We start from the raw sequence: 22,901 nt of genomic DNA on the forward strand, positions 1-22,901 counted from the left end.
TTTTATATAATATAGTGTATATTTCTTGTATAGCTTATATATATATATATATATACATACCTTAATAGCAACGAGAATACTTTTTGTGTGCCAAAAAAACAAAATAACGACTTTTCAACAATATCTTGTGATGGCCGATTTCAAAACAACAAAAATCTTTTGTTTCGAATTAGTGATTTGGATCTCCTATCAAACGGCTAAACTCATGGCTAAACTGCTGAAATCACATGACTTTGGCGCTCCGAACCACTGATTCGATTTGTAAAGCTCCGAAGCAGTGTTTTGAAATTGTCCATCACTAGATATTGTTGAAAAGTCATTATTTTTTTTATTTTTTTTGGCACACAAAAAGTATTCTCGTCACTTTATTATATTAAGCTAGAACCACTGTACTCACATATACTGTTTTAAAATAATTTTAGTACCTTTATGGACCTTGAGAGGTTCGGTGGCTTTGCTCTCAATAGAGGCCTCACCGAGCCATCGGATTTCTTCAAAAATATCTTAATTTGTGTTCCAAAGATGAACGAAGGTCTTAGAGTTGTAGAACGACAGGAGGGTGAGTAATTAATGACAGATTTTTAATTTTTGGGTGAACTAACCCTTTAAGTGCAATTACAATTAATGGGGACTGGAGCTTTCAAGCTTCAAAAAATGCAAAAGAACCATGATGTCTGTGCCTTATAAGTCTCTGAAGCCATACAATAGCTTTGTATGAATAACAGACAGAAATGCAAGTCATTATTCATTGAAAATCTTGCTCCGCTTGATGCCTTCATGAGAGAAGTAGTGATGCACAATTTGTGAACAAATCATTTTGGGTTGAACAAAACTTTTGAATGATTCAGTAATTCATTTTTACATTTACATTTGAATTAATTCAAAACCGATTAAAATGATTCACATCCCCATTAATTGTAATTGCAGGAGGGAAAAAAGACCAGTACATTCTTCAAAATATCTTCTTTTGTGTTCTGCAGAAGTATAGTCATACAGATTTAAATCAACATGAGTAAATGATGAAAGAATTTTCATTTTTTGGTGAACTGTCCCTTTAAAAAGAAGTAGATGAAAGCTGTGTGCGCAGTGTAGTAGGCATAAAGCTTTATAAAAAAGCAGCTTCGTCTAAAATAAAACTAAACTGGGTAAGCTAAAATCTCAATAATATTAAGCATAGTGTGACTGTGTCAGCTTCATCAGTGATTAAAACTACAGTCGTCTGCTTCGTTTACTTATTTATTAATTTTTGATGCCGGCCACAAAGCAGATACTAGCTTAGCATACACCCGACACCTCCGCCCGCTTCGCCTGTGTGGCTGTCGCTTTTGAAATAACAACCCTTTTTCTGCTACACTCAATCACCCACACACATACACACACACCAACCGAATCTCTCTCTTTCCCCCGCTCGCCTGCTCTCTCTCTCTCCCTATTTCTTGCTCGTTCTCTCTCTTCCATCCACCCCCCTCCCCCTCCCCCTCCCCCTCCCGTTCAGCTTCTATAATTCAAATCCTGTCAGCCCTGTTCCAGACTGCTGGCGCCAGCCTCTCTCTCCAGGAAAAAAAAAGAGAGAGGGGAAAAAAAAGCAAAGGAAGAAAAAAAGCTCTTTGAGGGACAAAGCCGACAGAGCCACACACACACACAGATTCTCTCTCTCTCTCACACACACGCGCACACACACACACACACACAGGTCGAAAAGCAGAATGAAGTTTTTTTTTTCTTTTTTTCTTTTTTAAAAAAGAGGCAGCTGTGGGTGGACTTTTCAGGACCCAATATTTTTCCTCTTTTTCACTCCCTTCTTTTTCCCTTTTTTCTTCTCTTTTGTTTTAATCTTTCTCTCTCACTCTATTCCCCTCCATTGCTCACACTCTTTGATCTTTCCACTGCCTTAACTGGTCAGTGCTATAAAATCCCACTCTGTGATATTTTCTTAGCTAGTTTTATTGACCTTTTAAAATGAGTTACAACATGAACTTAAGTGAATGTTTTAAACCTGGACTAAACTTCCATTTTTCCATTCACATTTAATATTGTCTTAAGGGCCACTCACTCAAAATGCTTTTTGCGGTTAAACGGAAAAAGTTGAACTTCTTTTAACTTGAGCGCCACATTTTTAGAACGCTGCGTCATGCGTGAGACGCTGCAAAAGACGTGAGATGTGAGCGCAACAGTCAAACACGTCCATCTACTGCATTTAGATAGAAAAACAGTAGAAAAGTAGTGCACTGGAATGGAAAACCGCGTTCTGTGTGTACGACCCCAAATTCAGATTTTGGCAGATTTTGTGAAGAGAGAGAGAGAGAGAAAAAGGTCCAAAAGTCAAACGCAGGGCCTGCCATAGCTTGTCAGAAGTTAAACTGGGCTAAATATAGCCCATGAGACCAAATCCATCTATTTCAGGTCTTAACGAGCAGTCTAGTCATGTGACGCAAACTGGCAGAAATGACAGCCAACATCCGCTCGTCCACTGACTCAAGTGTTCCTTCACTCCTCATCAGACTCTTCCACAATCCCTCACTCGCTCGCACTTACACGAACTCTGACTTTTGTCCTCCATGAGTGTGCGTGACACAAACACACCCTTGTTTATTTTAAAAGACAGAGAATCCCAAAAGCTTCTAGTGACTCAAACTGTAACATCAACTGGACATGAAATGCAAACTTGAGGTTGGAAATGAGTGTTGTTCATTCTTTCTGGAACAATAAGTGACTTTGACTACCACTTCTTCTCTCTTTCTTTATCTATTCCCACACAGACCGATGCTGAGCACTGCAGCCGCTTCTGCGGGACAGGACGACCCCTATGTGTCCCTGCTCAGAGACAGAGCTCCCATGAGACACAGAGAGAGGATGAATACGCTCTCCTTGCCCCACACAGTCTCCCCCAGCCCACCCCCGTTTTCTCTCCATCGCCCGAACAGAGTCTGAAGCTGCCGCACTCACTGGCTGCAACGGTAATTGGAACATAATGGAACATTTTTGCAGACTGAACTGAACCCTTTGCCCTTATCACCTTCTGAACCGCTCGCAAAATAGGCCCACATTCCACGGCCTACTGCGCGAGTACACACACCTCTCAGTGCTGATTGACCACTTTGGTCAGGCATCATACAAGCACATTTCACGCACTGTACCTTCATACACCAAATATGAGACACACACCAAATATGAGACACACACATGCTTTTCAGAGTTTGTTTCTTAACTTTTTCATGAGATTTTAAGAAAGATCACAAAATACATTATGTATATATATATATATATATATTTAACGCAGCATCCGTTTTTTTTTACTTTTTTTTTTATTAAATTCTTTATGATTGTATTATACTACACAAGATCCACAATTGAGAGTTGTGGCTGTATATATGAATATGGAAGTGAGTGTATCATGACCTCTCCAAGCGTCCCACCAACCAGCAGCTGAATCATAGGTGACAGGAGACCAAGCCTCATCTGGCCCCACCCCTGCGCTCAATGTCAATTACCCATCATCCTATCAAACTTAGATCACCCTTTCACTGCCGGCTCATTCTGATATCTTCGCACTCCCATCTCAAACCAAGGAACAGGGGTCCAAACTCAGTGGCCAACACAGAGTCTGCCCTCACTGTTGTCCCCCATTACAGTCACTTCATTTGTAAATTGGCTTTTACATGTAGCGTATCCCAGCTGAGCCTCCCCCTGCCCGTCTCCCTAAAGGACCTAGTCTCAGACTGGTCACCACCGCACTCAGTCAATCAGAGAACCCACCAGGGACACCAAATCGCCTCTTTCTGTCTGTGTTTTGTTTGTTCTCTTTGCCTCATGACACAAACAGACACTCAGAAAGACTTCAGCATTTCACTCTGTTTTGACGCACAGAGGCCACTACATTGTCCTACTTTTTGTCAAATCAGTTAGGCTTGTTGGTCATTTTAAGATCTTTCGATCTAATGAACAAAATAAGCTCACGCAATTCACATATGAACGCGACCAGAGACAATGGAAAAACATACAGAGAGCAGCAGCTTTCATTTTTGCTCTGACAGCCGTGCTAGAAATCAGGAATGGTGAGAGAATACTGTGCTTGGTACGTTTTTCATCTTCAAACCAAACTTGGGTCTTCAGCCGACAAAGTTTAAATCCTGTCTGGCATGTAAATATTGTCTCATTCTAAACTTGAAAAAAAAAAAAAAATCCTGTCTGGCTAGCTCACTTCCCATAATGTTTACACATTAGGTCAGCAGGCGGTCTTTTGTGGCTGTTTGAATGCAATCGGCCACGTGAGCGTTTACACTACGAGAGCAATCCGTTCTAATGCGTTTTCGACTACCTCTGGAAGTGGTCAAAAGTGGACGAGCTCAAAACCTTTTAGACCCCGCTACTTGTGATCCGGTCGGCCAAAACACATCTTAATATCGGGTGTAAACAAATCGGAACAATAGAAAATTGGAAGAATAGTAAAAATTACAAATATGTACATTCAAAAATTTGGGGTCAGCAAGATTGATTTCTGAAGGATCATGTGACACTGAAGACTGGAGTAATGATGCTGAAAATTAAGCTTTGCATCACAGGAATACATTAAATTTTAAAATATATTAAAATATAAAACGGTTCTTTTAAATTGTAAATTGTAATAATATTTCACAATATAACTCTTTTACTGTATTTTTAATCACATAAATGCATAAATAAATGACTTGGTGAGACTTATTTTAGAATCTTACTGACTGCAACCTTTTGAACAGTAGTGTATTACCTGTTTATATATATATATATATGGAAATACTTTTACATTTTAGATGCTGTCAATATGTTCAGATATCCAAATGTTCAAAAAAGTACAGGTAAACTAAACTATATCTACAAATACCTGAAAAGGTACACAAACATCTATTTTAAACAATCTATTTACAGCCTCTTTTTCATTAGCAGGCACAAAAATCTAACGCTTTTTTTTTTTTTTTTTTTAATTAGGTTGCAACTGCAAGTAACATGGAAGACACTGGAAGACAAAGCTTTCATAAGCCTTAGAAGTAGCTCATCTAATCAGATTTTAGTATGTGCATGTGTTTTAACCCAAACAGCTATGTTTACAAAAAATTAGAGTAGAAAGAAACAATACACTGAATTACTGGTGCTATTATTAAACTTTCATCATGGCTATTATCATATAATAGGGTCATAGTGTCTTCCCTATGATTACTAAAGTAGTGCTCAAACTATTCATTCATATATTAACATATATGCATTACTTGCAGTTGTTAATTTCTGAGTGATACTAAAAATAGTTCATTTTATGAATCTATCTCTCTCACGCACGTGCACGCACGCACACACAAAGGGTCTCTTTGTTGATGAGTACCATGTTAGAATATCTCTTTCAATCAAACAGTTAACCTGCAGCCCCACATCTATCACACTTTCTTATGGACAAACTCAAACACTCCACATTGATTGTCCATCCAGTCCTTCAGCCTTGGATAGTCTGGTTCCAGCTGAAGCTCTTAATAACTGAGAAGGCCAAACATGAGGGCCTGTTGGCTGCAGCCGTACCCATCAGCCCCCTCCCACAGACCCCCGGACTAACCCACAGGCCTCTGTCTGCTGCTGAGCTTTGGAAACAGCTGTGCAGTCATAACAGAGTGTGTGCCCAGACTCAACTCATGTTTTTTGTTGCTTCAAAGGCAATCTGATACACCATCCCTTGAAACATGCAGACACAGTCACACGCACATGCTTGCCCACATGTATATTCACAGTGTGCACAAATTGTTCTAAGATGAAATGTTCAGGATACCACTCCTCTGTCTTGCCAAAATCTAAAATCACATAATTAAGAGAAATTCACTTTATTTCAGGATTATTCCAAGTTTAAAGTGCATATAAACTGGAGAACATTGGGAAGATGTGCCTTTACCTACTGCAAAAAACTTACTTATACATACAATTCACTTCATTTTCCAACTGAAATGAACACTGTGGTAGTAAAACAACAACAAAAACATTTATTACTTTTCACACAAATTATGATATGGGGGCAGATTATTGATTAATAAATACAGTCCCTAACACAATGACCTCAAAACACATATAGTGCATGATTTGAAAACTAATCACATAATCAACTCCATATGTATGGCTTTTCTGAGGAAGTAAACTTGCTCAGTAGATCACCTGGTACAGCACTGCGATGAGGAGTGCTTGGATATGAGTCCCATGAAACATGAGTCACAATAAAAGATCTCAAAGAGTTGTAGAAGCAAGATAAAATGGCATGGTTGCTTTGAAAAACACTGAAAGTGTTGCAAAAGTGCAACAAGCAACACAATATTTTGCAGAAATGAACCAGGGTTGAAACTGGAACAAGACAAATAAAAAGCTAGCATATCAAAAATCTAACTTTGCATCTAGCTAATAAAAACATTAAATTTAGAGACATCGATTTTAGGCTATGTTATGTGCATGTGACTTAAATTAGAAGAAAATGGCATGAAATTGGTGAGATTACTTTGCAGAGTGAATTGTAAGTGCACTTTAAAGGGCTGATTTATGCCTTTTACAGGCTTACAGGACTTGCAGAAGCTCCCAATAATTTTCAGTGTTTAATTGGTTTCCGTTGGCTCGAGTTCATTAACTGCAGGTAACTCATATTAGATAAGCTGGTGTGAGTTTCAAAGCCTTGACAGTTTCATTTAAATAAAGCTACCGCTGACAATGAGATACCAAAAGTGTGACGTTCCCCTTAGAGGGAAGGCACCCTGCTGTCTCTAAAACAAACAGTTTTTTGTATGTTTGTCGGATGAGGGAACAAGTACATTAACTTTCATTTTACATTGAGTAAATATAACAAGGAATAATGGAATTTACTACAGAGCCACTTATATCAAGAAAAACTGCACCTAGGGGGCAGTATTTTCATTTACTACCTCATTGGGAGCACATGAAGTATGGCCTAATTCGACAATTTTACCTCATGTAAAACATGTCTTTAAACCCATTTCTTTTATGCTATTTCTAAATTTTATCAGTACATAATTGCAGAATTTACAACTAGGGAGGACATTACAAGAAAAAAAAAAACTTTTAGCTAAGAGCCTACCAAGATGGTGGCGCACTTGTATTGCTACGAATGGGAGAAACTGCAACACGCAATATGGCAGCTTCAGGGCAGCTCTAGTAATATTTTAAATAAAAGAGCCAATCAGCAACTCATTGATGCCTTACCGCAGCTGGCGTTAAAAGTGTGGGTTCTCATAGAAACTTGAGAATCATGCTTAGTACTGTACATGCGCATTGGCAGGACCAACCTGAAATATATGCTTTCTTAACGCTATTTGAACGTAAGAAATAACATATTTGAGACAGTTAATGCCGGATTTTATTGCCGAATTGAAATATTTTATTTAAATGTGAATTTGGCAACAGTTATTTCCCCTTTCAAATAGATGGAGTTGGTCTTGCATGCCCAAAATAGCTGCCCTGGAGACACTGCAAATATGGCCGCCGAGTCAACTGACCTTCCTTGAAAGGGACTTTAACTAAAACTAGTTATACGATCATTAGTGTATCGCTAATTTCACCTTCTACAATGAATTCACCTAATTCACAATGAAGCGGCTTTCTCAATTGGGGTCTAAAATTTAGGACACACTTCTTTTGTCTAACGGATGCATTAAACATGTGCAAACCCAATGAAATGTCAGCATTAATCTCTAATGAACAACCCAAAGACAAATCGCTAGTTTAAACAAAGCGAAACGCTTGTAGAAGCAGCATGCTAGGCTTTCTTTTGCGCTCTCTCCCCTCCCTCCCTCCCCCAGCAAGTCGAACACATAGGGAGAGAAAGGGAGAGATAGAGCGAAATACCGAGAACGCAGGCACACAAAGGCAGGCGCTAGCTTTCCATCGCTGGCTTACTAATCGGCTCCTTTGTTGTGCTCGATGCATGCCTGTCCCTGTCACATGACCGCGTTTCCATGGCTACCGAGGTCTGAGTAATCATTTGCGCAATGACCTTTATTCCCTTGAGGGAAGAGGAGGGGGAGGTTAGAATGAAAGCAGAGCCAGCAAAAGCAGGGAGAGGCGGGGGGAGGAAGGGAGGGTGGAGAACTGGTGAGCAGCGGAGCGAGGCAGTGGGGACCTAGACAAGAAAAAGAGGAGAAGGAAAAAAGCAAACTGATTTTCTCTTAGCAGTACTGAGAAGAATCCGTTGGGTTTGGTTAGATAACGAACAGAGCGCGCAAAAACAGGCTGAGAGGGAGAGGAGGGAACGAGGGACGCAGCGGCGCTAGAAGAGATAGCTAGAGATAGAGATGGGCCAACTGTGGGAAAAGAGGAATGAGCTTTGCGCTCAAGCCGCTTGAATGAAAGAACCTTATAAACCCAACGGCAGCCTTTCTATGGTCTGATGGTTCCCACGTTGAAGAATAACATGCTGGCAGCAAAAGCTATTGCAGATCTGATGGCATACCAGCGCTGGATACGGCTTGAGCTTAAAACTAATAGTCTACCAATGACTGCACAAACTCTGTCACGATAATCACTTCTGAAATCTCCCACACATGAACGTTATGCCTCAGAGATGAATAATGATCATGGTGGAATACATGCTAAACGGTTACTGCTGATGAGCACCTTTGTTTACATCTACTCCCCAGTTATGTTGTAGCCGTCACACAGAGTGAGCCCGGCACGGATGACACATGCTGACAGTATAAGCTCAGTCATGTTTGGGTCACTGAGTTTCTCATTTATTCTCTTTTTCGCTTAGTTGTTTCTACTTTGCCCTTTCCTGATGAGTATTATGCTAATGTTTTTGTGAGAAAATTCAGTTAGGAGCTCTCTTCGCAAACACACAGATTCAAGAGCACCTCCTATTGTTTCTTTGTAGCTTTTATATGAATACAGTATGGAGGGTTCATAAACCCAGCTTTTTTGGGGAGACAGAAGTGTCTGTTTATTCCTAAGAGATCCCAGTATTGCTTTGATCATTTCTTATAATTGAAGTTTCAATAACCTGAATGCTGCTACAATTCACACTCCTTCCTTTAGGGGGCAGTAGTCTACTTTTCGGACTGCTTTCTTAATGGTTTTTCGGGCCAGTGGAAGAGAGGGTATAGTATTTGTTTGTGTGTGAAAATGCTGCCATGAGGGCTTGTAGTTTCACTCTGATGTGAAAAAGCTTTACTACTGTATCAAAGTGTATTTTGCTTTTTTTTTTTTTTTAATAAATTTGAAGCCTAACAAAGAATAACATTGCAAATGCAATTTTTCTTAAATTTATCTTCAAAAATATCTAAAAGAAGTAAAATAAAAGTGAAAGATTATCAAATAACAGCTCATTAATTTTTATTATAAATCAAAATTTTCTCTAGGACACAATATCATTCCCTCAAGACACTATGAGTACAATACAACTAGAGTTTTACTCTTAAAGAGTTTCTGTCATTTACTCATGTCGTGACCCCACTGACTTTCATTGTATGGACAATACAAATTATTTAAATTATCTTTTGTGTTCTGCAGAAGAAAGAAAATGCAGTTTTGGAGTGACACAAGGGTTAGTACATTTTTGAGTAAATTATCCCTTTAAGACAGTCAGGCATAAGTTAGTTAGTTTATCTTTCTAAGACTTCATGGAAATAGTTGTTGTTGCTGTTTTTTTCCAGAACAGGATACAGAGGCACTTTGTTGTCCTCTGTAGAGCTTTGACTGCTGATAGTAAGCAGACCACTGTGCCGTTCAGCCTTCGGCAAGGACATCTTCTCGAAGATCATAGAAACATAAGGATTCACCATGCAAACCTCAAGAGAATGAACAGCACCTTCGTTGAACACCAATCAGACACACTATGGACACACCAAAACACACACTTTCTTTCTTGCTCTCTATCAGGCTCCTTGACAAACACATGCTCATTTTCTCCACACACACACACACACACACACACACACACACACAAGCATCCACTCTCTTCCATACAAATCACACAGACAGACACACACACACACACACACACCTCTACACACAGACTCTGCCTATCTAAAAAGACACACCAGCCAGCTGGGACACTCAGTAAAAGAGAGAGAGAAAGAAGGAGGGGAAAATATTGGGCAGGAAGTAGCACGGTTGGATGTTTGATGGGGTCGGCAAGACCGTTAATCACAGAAATGGTTCTGTTAGCCATGACAGCTGAATCCACCGCAAAGCACACAGGACGACGCTGGCACACACATGACGTCATCCTTCCTTCCAGATCCCCTGGATTAATATTCCAATAATAGGAGAGAAGGGCTGGCTGAAGGTTGAGACGACATCCCTCCATGCATTACTCACCGTTTCACCACATGACCTGGGCAACCCAGCACTCTCATGGCTTGGAGTGCTACACAGTGAAGTGCTTATCATTTCCAGTGTCCAATATCTAATATAGACTCTACTGAACTGTTATTTGTAGTGGTAAGATGCATCTTTATAGGTATTAATATTGATTAGTAGCTTTGTTGGTGCATATATGTAAGCCTTCTGTTATGACTTATATACCGCTATTAAATCACCAGGGCAGCTTGATAAATTGTTGTTTTTTTTTAAATTGTAGTTATAACCACACCTGCTCATATACAAGAAGGTCTGCATAAGGAACCATTCATTTACATTGTTGAGGGTAAGCTCACCTGAAGGCCACCCCTCCTCCAACACATTTGCTGTGTTTTCCCCCCCGTCCATGCTGCTCCTGCAGCTGTCGACCCCCTCTGACCTCCTGGTCCAATCAATAGCTCTCCTTTAAGGCCTTCTGCTGGAAGGTAATTGCTAGTCTAAGTTACCTCACCTAGACAAAAGACAAACAGGAGAGATGAATATTTTAAAGTAGTACAAGTACTTTAATAAAACTATAGTAAACATAGTATATATATATATATATATATTTATTAAGTGTATACTAGTGTATATAGTATTTTGCAGTAATTTAGTTCTCTATATATTCTACTTTACTAATACTTTTAATCAGGAAGGAAGCATACTTTGAAAACAAGTATAGTATATAAAAGTATAGTAAAAAAAAAAATCTAGTATATAAAAAAAATGAGGAAAAACAAAATGTGTGTAAATGTGTGCTGACCAGTGTTGGGCTCGTTACTCAAAAAATTTAATTTATTACTCCTTACTAGTTACTCCATTCAAAAGTAATTATTACTTATTACTTTCTGGCAACAGTAATTAGTTACGCTACTAGTTATATGACTTTCCCTTCACGCCCCAAATAAGTTGTAATTGTGTATCTTCCCCAAAAAATTCTTCTAAAATGTTACTATTAACATATTTCTGCCTCATCATTTGACCGAAATCTACATTGGATCGCAGTCAGAAGTTATTACAAACACTCAATGGTGATTGATAGTGACTTTTAAGTAAAAGTGTTGTATTAAATCTCATTAATTGTCATGTGTAGCTTGAAGCTAATTGTAGCTATAATTTCTCTGTTACCCATATATGATTATATTTCATGATGTATTTTATCAAAAGAAATCACATAAGTTTGCAAGAAAATTGTTTTGTTTTCCAAAAAGATGTTTAATTATAGTAATATAGTTTATATCGGGATCAGAGGGATGGGCAAGCCATGTAATGCCAGAGTAAAGTAATGCCACAGCTTACACAATGGTGTTTTCTCCTGAAAAAAATCTATGTAATGCCAATATTTCCATCCACTGAATATAAGCTTTTCCATATTCCAAGCTTGCCTGCTGCACTGGTGACTTAATGTGGATTGTTGGATTTCAAATAAGTAGGGGTTGAGGCATCAAAAGTAACTAAGTAATGAGTTGGTCTATGGATGGTAACTGTAATATTATTACAGTCCACTTCAAATGTTGACTACTATATTTTATATAATTTGAAACTGCTATGGCAGCAGAAGATACATGGGCATGAATTTGCATTATTTTAACATTGTTTAGATTGTACCTAACACCTACCCCATTGAGACGGTAATACACAAATATGGAAATGTCTACATTCAAGCATGTCATACAATGGGCTTAAACAGCTCGCCCTTTTAGTTCACAAACACCTGACAGTTATGACCTAAATATGATTTTCATTTCAATCCTAAAATTCGGCATTAGTAACATACTTATCACGCCTTCAGTTGCGTGCGCACTTTAAGATCCGAGGATCTTTCATTCTTGGCTCATTTTGAGTAATTCTATCATTTGATTGATCAATTCTATCATTAGTAAGTTGTTGACGCGAAAACAGACCTAATCGGATCAGTCCAATTCATGATTGAATCGTTCAGTGCGATTTGCAAAATTATTTAACAGGGTCATTGGAAAGAATTCACTTATTCATGAATCGGACACCACTATCGCTTTTCGGAGAGGGTGACGATTTCTTCAGTTCAAAATAACAAGGAAGGACATTTTTTTATAAAATGTAGTGGAGTAAAAAGTACAATATAATGCTTTGGAATGAAGAAAAAGTAAAAGTTTCACAAAATAAAAATACTCTGATAATATACAGATACTTGAAAAGATGTACTTAATACAGTAACAAAGTAAAAAATACTTTGTTACTGTTCACCACTGGATAATGATAAGAAATGTTCCTTGACATCAAATCAGCGTATCAGAATAAAATGATATTTTACAATTTAATAATATTTCACAATATTGCTGTTTATTCAGTATTTTTGATCAAATAAATGCAGCGCGCGTGCACACACACACATACACACACACACACACACACACTTGTCTGTTGGACCAGTTGCTCTTTGACCCCAGACAAGGTCACAGGCATAAAAACACAGTCTCCTTGACTGAGGGGATCCACTTTGAAGGCCTATGGGGAACTGAGGAGATTTAATTGATTATGTGGGTTTGTGTTCATGACAGAAAAATCTGTATGTAAAGAGAGAAAGAGAACTTATTCTGTGCCCTATGCTTTTCGGTTTAAAAACAGAGCCTCCATTGTGTCACTACAGCCTCTGGCAAGAGTTGGAGCTCAAGTCTAAGACTGACAATGAAAGGGCCTTAGAACCGTATGAAGTTCAAGCTGTAGCTCTGTGTATGTGTTCGTGCCTCCGCGTGTGCTGGGGGAGGTGGTGAGGCTGGTTCAGACACCAGTGCTACATGATTCACTCCACAAGACATCTGGCAAAACTGAGCAATTTGGCTGTGTATGCCTGGTTTCCCAGCAACTCACTCCTGCGTCCCAGTTCAAGAAGCCACAGCTAAAAGAGTAGATGAAGGAGGATTTTGGTTTTACTCCAGGAAGGTCACAGAGTGGAACTGGTCCTGTGATAGAAAAAAACACTTATTATTATCTAAATTTATTTGAGGTTGAGACTATATCTGACAATATCAAGCCAGTCTTATTATATGTATTTCCTTTGAGATAAAGCACAAAACTAACCGAATATCACCGACAACAAATGCCGGTTACCAGCCTTGTTGGTCTTTCCACAAGACATCCTGTTCATTCCTTGCTCGTGGTATTGTTGGACATCTGTAAACACCTGTGTTTGAACATGATGTTGCAAACAAGCAGTTGGTGTTTTGTAAAATTCAGACAACCAACAGTAACAAACATTTTGCTTCACAAGTGGTCTAGGTAGATGCAGGAAGAAGAATGCAGATGTGAGTGTTACGGGGATGATTAGCAGGATTAGATTAACATGCTCCTTCCAAACTCTTGTTTGTAATGTCATTAAGGTAAAATATTTGCCTTTATTGTGATGATCAAAAATAGTAATACACTGCATTACTGTATAATTATAATACCCTATTGTTCAAAAGTATAGGGCCAGTAAGTTTTTTTTAAAAGAAATTAATGCTGTTATTCAGCAAAAGATTTATATTTTCAGTAAGTGCTGTTCTCTGTCATCAAATAATGTATCCACAAAAATAAGCAGCACGACGGTTTTGAACATTGATAATAATAATAAATGTTTCTTGAGCAGCAAATCAGCATATTAGAATGATTTCTGAAGGATCGTGTGACACTGAAGAATGGAGAAATGATGCAAAAAATTCAGCTTTGTCATCACAGGAATAAATTACATTTTAAATATTTCACAATATTACAGTTTTTACTATATTCTCTCTCAAATAAATGCAGCCTGGGTAAGCATAAGAGACTTTGTTCAAAAACATTTAAAAAATCCAAACCTTTGAACGGTGGTGTATATGACAAATAAAATGGAGGCCAAAAGTCTGAGACCACTATTCAAATTGTTCTATTATAAACTTTCTCATTTGATACAGTTTTATTATATATCTAGAATAAGTATTTCAATGGAAAGTTTAATTGAAAAACATACACAAATTACATAATTTCTGCCCCTATTTTGTTTAAATGACAGCAGCACTTGAGCATGATTTGATATGATCCAAAGAATATTGTGTGCTTTAATGGAAGCAAGAACGTTGGACTGTCATATGGTAACAGTCATACGGTACACTACATGTACATTTGTTGATTTGATGGGATAACTATCTCAAACATTTATTCATTTAAAATTTGTTTCTGAAGTTTGCAATCCAACTTCATTTCCAATTTTAAACTAAATTCTTTCAATGTGGTCTCAGACTTTTGCACTCTACTGAAAATACCTGTGTAAAACAAAGTCTGCATTACCCAACTGATCTGTAAACTGAAACGGGAAAAAAATGTGTATTCCACAAAACAGACAGAGATCAGAAAGAAAAGGGAAATAAAGAGAAAAGGGTTTAAAGAAAGAAATGGTCATCAGTCAATCCATCTGCCAAGCTAAATCTGGTACCTCCCTCTATCCATTTTTTTGACCACAGCTGTTTAATCCCCCCTTTCCAATCGCTCGCACACGTACACGCACACACAATAAGACCCCCCGTGTAGTCACCACCCAACGCTGTCTCAGTGAGATAAAGCAGTCATTGACAGCCACGTGTCTCAGTGTTGAAGTCTGTGTGCAGGCCAAGTGTCCAGACAGCTGACCAGACATCAGTCTGCCAAACCAGCCAGCAGACACACATACATGCAGCTCAATGGGACATGATGAACAAAGATTAGCATTGGATTTCATGCACACACTCATAAACACGGGGCTGGAACCAGAGCTGGTGACCAATGTAAACCCACTCTGTGCATTTCCATTGAAGAGGGAGGTCCTGACAAGCTGTATTGTTAAAATATGTTCTCAAAACCAGTAGTAAGACTAAAAGAACTTTTTTTTTTTTTTTTTTTTGTGGCCAGGTTATGTAGTCAGACACAACCTCCTCTTCATGGAAATAAATGTTGTGATGTTATTTCCATCAAGAGCTGCATCAATTTTTGGTCAAGATCTTGTATTGACAATGCAATAGCACAATAGTCAAGCACTCTGTAAAGTCTACTCTAGCTCTACTCCATTGTTTTCCCACATGGTTGTTTTTGAAATCTACACACTCCATCAATAGTGTTAGAAGAACTGTTGCCAAACATATTATATATACACTATATTACCAAAAGTTTTGGGACGCCTTCCTTTACGTGCACATGAACTTTAATGACATACCATTCTTAATCCGTAGGGTTTAATATGGAGTTGGCCCATCCTTTGCAGCTATAACAGCTTCAACTCTTCTGGGAAGGCTTTCCACAAGGTTTAGGAGTGTGTTTATGGGAATTTTTGACCATTCTTCTAGAAGCACATTTGTGAGGTCAGGCAGTGATGTTGGTGAGAAGGCCTGGCTCACAGTCTCCGCTCTAATTCATCCCAAAGGTGTTCTATCGTTGAGGTCAGGACTTTGTGCACTGGTGCGCAGTCATGTTGGAACAGGAAGGGGCCATCCCCAAACTGTTCCCACAAAGTTGGGAGCATGAAATTGTCCAAGGGGCCAAGCCCAACTCCTGAAAAACAACCCCACACCATAATCCCCCCTCCACCAAACTTTACACTTGGCACAATGCAGTCAGGCAGGTACCGTTCTCCTGGCAACCGCCAAACCCAGACTCGTCCACCGGATTGCCAGATAGAGAAGTGTGATTCGTCACTCCAGAGAACACGTCTCCACTGCTCTAGAGTCCAGTGGCGGCGTGCTTTACACCACTGCATCCAACGCTTTGCATTGCACTTGGTGATGTAAGGCTTGGATACAGCTGCTCGGCCATGGAAACCCATTCCATGAAGCTCTCTACGCACTGTTCTTGAGCTAATTTGAAGGCCACACGAAATTTAGAGGTCTGTAGCTATTGACTCTGCAGAAAGTTGGCGACTTCTGCGCACTGTGCGCCTCAGCATGCGCTGACCCACTCTGTGATTTTACGTGGCCTAACACTTTGTGGCTGAGTTGCTGTTGTTCCTAATTGCTTCCACTTTGTTATGATACCACTAACAGTTGACCGTGGAATATTCAGTAGTGAGGAAATTTCACGAATGGATCACGGTACCACGCTTGAATTCACTGAGCTCCTGAGAGCGACACATTCTTTCACAAATGTTTGTAGAAGCAGTCTGCACGCCTAGGTGCTTGATTTAATACACCTGTGGCCATGGAAGTGATTGAAACTCCTGAATTCAATGATTTGGAGGGGTGTCCCAATACTTTTGGCAATATAGTGTGTGTATATATATATATATTGTGGACTCTTTTCTTCAGCTCATTCCACAGTATTTTTTTTGTTTTTTTTTTATGGGGTTTGGGTCAGGGGACTGTTATATCCATGGCAAAACCTTCATTCTGTGGTCGTGAACTGTTCTGTTGTTGATTTTGTGTTTTGGATCATTGTCATGCTGGAGGATCCAACCACGGCCCAGTTTAAGCTTCCTGACATAGTCAGTTATGTGTTGATTTAATATCTGCTGGTACTTGGATTTTATGATACCTTGTATCCTAACAAGTTGCCCAGGGTCTTTGAAAGAAAATTAGCCCTACAACTTTAGAGATCCACCACATTACTTCACAGTGGGGATGAGGTACTTTTCGGCTATGTTTCTGTCTATGCCAAACCCACCTCTGGTGTTTTTCCAAAAAGCTTTATTTTGGTCTCATCTGACCATAAAGTTCCAGTAACGGCATTCAAATTGTAGATACATGAGACTGCTGTCTGATGTCACCAAAGGCTTTTTTATTGCAACCTTCCCAAACAAGTTGTGGTTACATAGGTAAGATCTGATCATAGTTTTGGAGACTTTCTGACCCCAAGACCCAACTACCATCTGGGATTCTCTAACTTTTATTCTTACAGTTTGTTTAGCAACTCAAACCAGTGTATGTGGGGCTAATTTAGACACACATTCACTTCCAGGTAGATTGTTACTATCTCCAGTTGATTTAATCCTTAATTATTGCCCAGATAGTGGAAATGAGTATTCCAACAATGAAATCTTATAGCCATTTCATGATTTGTGCAGCACAACAACCTTTTATCACACATAATTCCTGTATTCTCAGGTCTTTCTCATAGTGATGGATAACTGACTATAGGATTTTGGCCCGTGTGTCACTTCATATTTAGAGCCCAATAAAACAGGAAGTTATAACTTATCACTTAAGTGTTCCTGATTACTAAGGTGAACTTAAAAACATACCATATAAATAGGAATATACTCCAGTTATATTTATCTCATTAGAATGTGTAGGTGTGTATTAAAAATAAATTAATATTTTGGAGGAAAACATTTATATTTTTATTTATATTTTGTGTAAATTAACTTCAATTAAAGGTTATATTTTGGTGAATATTTTTATGAAACTTTTTTTTATTATTATCAATGCTGGAAACAGTTGTGCTGCTTAATATTTTTGTGGAAACTATGACATTTTTTTTTCAGGATTCTTTGAAATTTATTTTAAATAGAATTTTTTTGTTAAAGTCTTTACTGTCACTTTTTAACAATTTAATAAAATCTAACTGAAAAATAAAAAGATAAAATCTTAAAAAATAAAATAAAATTCTTAAAAAATTGTACTGACCACAAACGTTTGTGTATAGAAGGTAGTGTAAAATAGAAAAAAAAAAAAAAAAAAAAAATCAATCATTAGTCAAACAACTTTACACAAATTTCCAATGAAATATGCATGACTGGTGCCAATCAAGTACAGACATGATCATTTACAAAACAAATTAAATGTTGGTATATGGCTATAATAAGCAAATCTAACATACATTTCAAAACATAAACTGGCCTAACTTGAGAGGAAGTGTTTTGCCTTAATGTGACCCTAATGGTCCACTTTGGGTCTATGGGAACAGCAGTTTACCTACGAGTGTCTGAATTTAGTGCAGTTTCATTACCTTTTTTTTTTTTTTTTTTAAATCAATTTCTTTAGCATAGTAACTATGCCCAAATAATGTCATTAGCACATAGGTCAAAGGTGAACCTATATACCATGCTATATTTCAGAAAGCAAAAACTCTCCTTCCCTCTCTTCCCTCTTGGTTGCACTGTGTACTCGCTCTTCTCCTTCTTTCTCTGGAACGTTCCACCCTCCCTCCCTCTCTCTGTCTCCTCTACATTCACTCCTCTTCCTCTCCTCTGTTTTCTCCAGGGTCATTGCAATTACTCCTCACTCCTTCTCTCTCTCTCTCTGTCTGTTTCACGCTTCTTTTTTATTCTCCTATCGTATACATGTTTGAGATATACTAAAACACATCTCTCTTATCAAGCCTCTACATCTTTCACCTCCCGTACTCGAAATCTTTTTGGTCTGTTCTAGTCTTATTTCTGTTCACCATCTCTCATTTACTCTCCTCTTTAATTGTAACTTCTATTCTAGTCTCTTCTCTTCTTTCCTCTCCTCTCCTCTTCTCTGGACTTAAACTAATTCTCACTTTTCCCTCGCCCATACTTTTCCTCCAATTATTTACCCTGCACGCCGTCCCTCGTTTCATCCGTTCTCTCTCTCTCTCTGGTACGGGGAGGAGAGCGCTGCTGCAGGACTGCAGGGCTCAGCAAAGCCACATTCTATTTTCTGCCACTTCCTCTTCCTCTTCCAACCGTTTCTATGGTTACAGCAGGAGCCCACAGAGGCCGCTCCCTCCTCAGTCATGGAAGAGGAGCCAGGGTTATCACTCTCCTTTCTCTAGAATTCTATTTCTTTTTCACTCTTATCTCTCACTCTCTCTATATTTATATCACTCCGTCCATCCATTTCTTGGTGTCTTCTCTCGTTACATTGCACTCTCTCGCTCTCCGTGTCCTTTGGGACTCCTCTCCCTCACTCTCTTTTCTCTCCTGAACGTCCTCTCTCCCGTTATACTTTCTCCCATCCATTTCATTGATTTGACATTTCATACGGTCTTCTCTTTCAGTCAATTTCCAATTTCAAAGTAAAAGTTCAAAGTATTTTATACATGCAATATTACCAAAGCATCAATATACAAAGAAACACAGTGAGAGAAGACACAGTAACTGTCCTTTCACCTCCATTTTTTGTTTCTGTCAGCTGTTTGAGACCAACATACATAGGAAAGAAGCTTTTTCAAGGGCGAGAAGAAAAAACGTGACCTCTATTCTGTTACTGAGACACACCAAACCAACCACCTGCTGAGTTACACTCACAAACATGGAGCGTGGTGACATTTCTTGGCGTTGACAGGGAGAGGCAACCAACACCGCTTGCAATGGATTTCAACAGGCATGACATTCATTCTAAAACGGGGCCTGTGCAACACGCCGCATGAGTCACTGGGCAAAGGTCAATGACAATGAGAAGGCAGCAAATTCTTCTCCATCTTTGTAGCCATTAATGTGCATAAACATTGCTTCATGTCTACTCTTCAGGGTCTCTTGCTCAATAGCGCCAGCTCCCTGAAGTAGTTCTATTTGAGCCACATTGTAAGACCCTGTGTGGTTTTTTTGTTCACAGTGCATCGTTATACTTCATGTACTTCTTTCTTGGTACTTCATTCTGTGTTGGGGTGGTGGTAAGTACTCAAGGTAGATCTCTTCTCTAACTGACAAGGTCCACAAACAATATAGTACTCACGATATGATCTTGCATTGATCTTACAGCTAAAATGAGGTGGTTTTAAAACCTCATATAGTGAGGTTTAATAGATACTAGTTATGATACCGCCTCACATAAAAATACAGTATTTTTCAAGGATATTTCAACTTCTTTGAAAAGCTTTTACTTAGTTCAATTTACTTAGTTTTCCAAGACAAATCAACGGTTTGTGTTATTTTTGTAAACTGCTCTTACATCATCACAGAGAATAATTCTCAAAGAAAGTTATTTTGATCTTAATCAAAGGTCCATCAGTCAACTTGAACAAACTTCTTTGGACTACAGCTGCTCATTTGGATATTGAGCATGACATTGTAAATCAAAGGCCATATGACAGAGATCACAGGGAGGTGGGGTCGAGCCACTGGCTGCTCATTCACTCGACAGCATTGGGCTTTCAAGCACTGACGGTCATATTGTGTCACTCGAAAGCTTAATGATGTTACGAAACACCCCACGTCAGGTGCTATTTGTTGATGGTTTTCTTGAGCTCATCAATTTATATGAGTTAGAGGGATAGTTCACCCAGAAATTAGAATTCTGTCATAATTTACTTACCCTAATGTCATTTCAAGTCTGTATTAAAGGGTTATTTCACCCAAAAATGTAAATTCTGTCAATAATTACTCACCCTCATGTCGTTCCACACCTGTAAGACCTTCATTCATCTTCAGAACACAAATGAAGATATTTTTGATAAAATCCGATAATAAGCGACAAGAATATTTTTCGTTCCGAAGATGAACAAAGGTCTTACGGGTGTGGAATGACATGAGGGTGAGTAATTAATGACAGAATTTTCATTTTTGGGTGAACTAACCCTTTTTTTGACCAAACAAGATTTTTCCAAAAATGTTGTTTTGGACCCCATTAACAGGTACAAACAGTTCTTAATAGATGTTTAATACTCAGGTATTAAACATCTTTTGTGGACATAAGGAATTACATGAGGTTGAGTAAACGATGGCAGAATGTTCATTTTTGGGCAAACTATTCCCTTTAATCTCTTTCAAAAGTGTGTAAGATACATGACCATGTGTCTGTGTCTGTAAAGAAGAAGAAAAGTTTCCAACTCAGAGAAGTCAAGACCTGTTTTTGGTTACATATTCACTCAGTGCCAAACCAGTGACTGTGTGTTTCTGTTTGTCTAAGGTGAACACCTCTCTCAAACTCTTTCTTTCTTTTTTGCTCATAGTATTTAATGAACACACAAAGGTGACTCTGTTAGTTTTTCTCTTATTTGCTCATCGGTACTAATAAATATGCATATACCTCCATCGCATTTTATTATCTCTTCTTAAAATGACACCGTAGTGTATGTCACTAATTAAAAATAAATTAATAGATAGATATATGGGTCGGATATATAGGCCATATCTGACCCATATTTCTATTTAAGCAGTTGTATGTCCTGCACAGTATAAAATTACCATAATTGCAGGTGTCTGTTTTTTATAGTCTCATCAATATCTTTGCTTTGCTTTTCTCTTTTACTCTCGTCTTTGGGTTTAATCTTCCATGTGCTTCATCTCCCCTCGTCATCCTGTTCATCTGTGCTGCTTTGAGGACACTCGGCTCAAGGTTGTATTTCATGTTGTGGTGTGAGCTCTTTTGTCTCAAACATCTGCAGGTCTAGTGTTTATGGGGAACAGGTAAGGTCTCCTAAATCAGTTTGCTTGCTGGTTTTACCAGTGGGAGAAATTACACAAAACACCCTTGTACACCACCATTACTACTCTTAAAAATAAAGCACACTGTCAGATACAAATACAGCATCATGATATGAGAGCAGTATGATGTATATAAATAAGAGATAAGGGCAAGTTGTGAAACTTCTAAGGGTTTGTTTTTTTAAAATTCAATTATAAAAAATATACCTTTATTATATAGTTGACTCTTGCCTACACGTTTTGTGTGTGTGTGTGTGTGTGTGTGTGTGTGTGTGTGTGTGTGTGTGTGTTTACTTGTTTACCCAACAGCAACAGTAAAAATATGATATATATATATATATACATACATACATACACACACACACACACACACACACACACACACACACACACAGACACTACCATTCAAGTGTCAAGTGGGTATGATTTTGGTAAGAATGTTTTTGAAAGATATCTCTTCTGCTCACCAAGGCAAGTTATTTGATCAAAAATACAGTAAAATCAGCAATATTGTGAAATATATATTCTAAAATGTAATTTATTTTGTTTCTTTGATGGCAAATCTTAATTTTTAGCAGCCATTTTCCAGTCTTCAGTGTCCTTCAGAAATCATTCTAATATGCTGATTTGTCAGCATATTAGGAGCGTTATGAATCAGCGTGTCAAATCAGCGGTTCGGAGCGCCAAAGTCACGTGATTTCAGCAGTTTGGCGGTTTGACACACGATCCGAATCATGATTCGACACAAAAGATTCATACCGCTCCGAAGCTTAATGAAGCAGTGTTATGAAATCGGCCATCACTATAAGTCATTATTTTGTTTTTTTGGCGCACTAAAAGTATTCTCGTCGCTTTATAATACTGAACCACTGTACTCACATGAACTGATTTAAATATGTTTTTAGTACATAAATGGATCTTGAGAGAGGAAATGTCATTGCCTCACTGAGCCATCGGATTTCAACAAAAATATCTTAATTTGTGTTCCGAAGATTAACAAAGGTCTTACGGGTGTGAAACGGCATGAGGGTGAGTAATAAATTACGTTATTTTCATTTTTCGGTGAACTAACCCTTTAATATTGTGGACATTTTTTTTAATAATGTTGATTGATTTCTTTAAAAAAAATCTTACTAGCCCCAAACTTTTGAACATTATACACTCAGAAAAAAGACACAAAAGATGTCATTGGGGTGGTACAAAAAAAAAAAACTACTCACACACATGCTCAACCAACTCTAATCACCACTGCTATTAAAAACCC

General features: G+C 38.4%; 1 protein-coding gene and 1 long non-coding RNA gene across 5 annotated transcripts in view; one reads left to right on the top strand and one right to left on the bottom strand.

The window, feature by feature from the left end:
- The window catches only part of LOC127512215 (uncharacterized), a 28,409-nt gene extending 17,595 nt beyond the window's left edge, over nucleotides 1-10,814 (top strand). The window contains exons 2-3 of the long non-coding RNA XR_007930156.1: nucleotides 2,760-9,550; nucleotides 9,660-10,814. This is a non-coding gene — a long non-coding RNA (uncharacterized LOC127512215). The remainder of the gene's footprint in view (nucleotides 1-2,759; nucleotides 9,551-9,659) is intronic.
- A 2,604-nt stretch (nucleotides 10,815-13,418) lies between these two features.
- The window catches only part of ptpa (protein phosphatase 2 phosphatase activator), a 117,519-nt gene continuing 108,036 nt past the window's right edge, over nucleotides 13,419-22,901 (bottom strand). For all 4 annotated transcript variants that reach the window (XM_051892916.1, XM_051892918.1, XM_051892915.1 and 1 more), the window contains exon 11: nucleotides 13,419-13,510. In XM_051892916.1, the coding sequence (XP_051748876.1) occupies nucleotides 13,434-13,510 (77 nt within the window). In that variant the 3' untranslated portion in view covers nucleotides 13,419-13,433. The remainder of the gene's footprint in view (nucleotides 13,511-22,901) is intronic.

Source organism: Ctenopharyngodon idella, chromosome 5 (genome assembly GCF_019924925.1).
Source record: "Ctenopharyngodon idella isolate HZGC_01 chromosome 5, HZGC01, whole genome shotgun sequence".
Classification (NCBI taxonomy): Eukaryota; Metazoa; Chordata; class Actinopteri; order Cypriniformes; family Xenocyprididae; genus Ctenopharyngodon; species Ctenopharyngodon idella.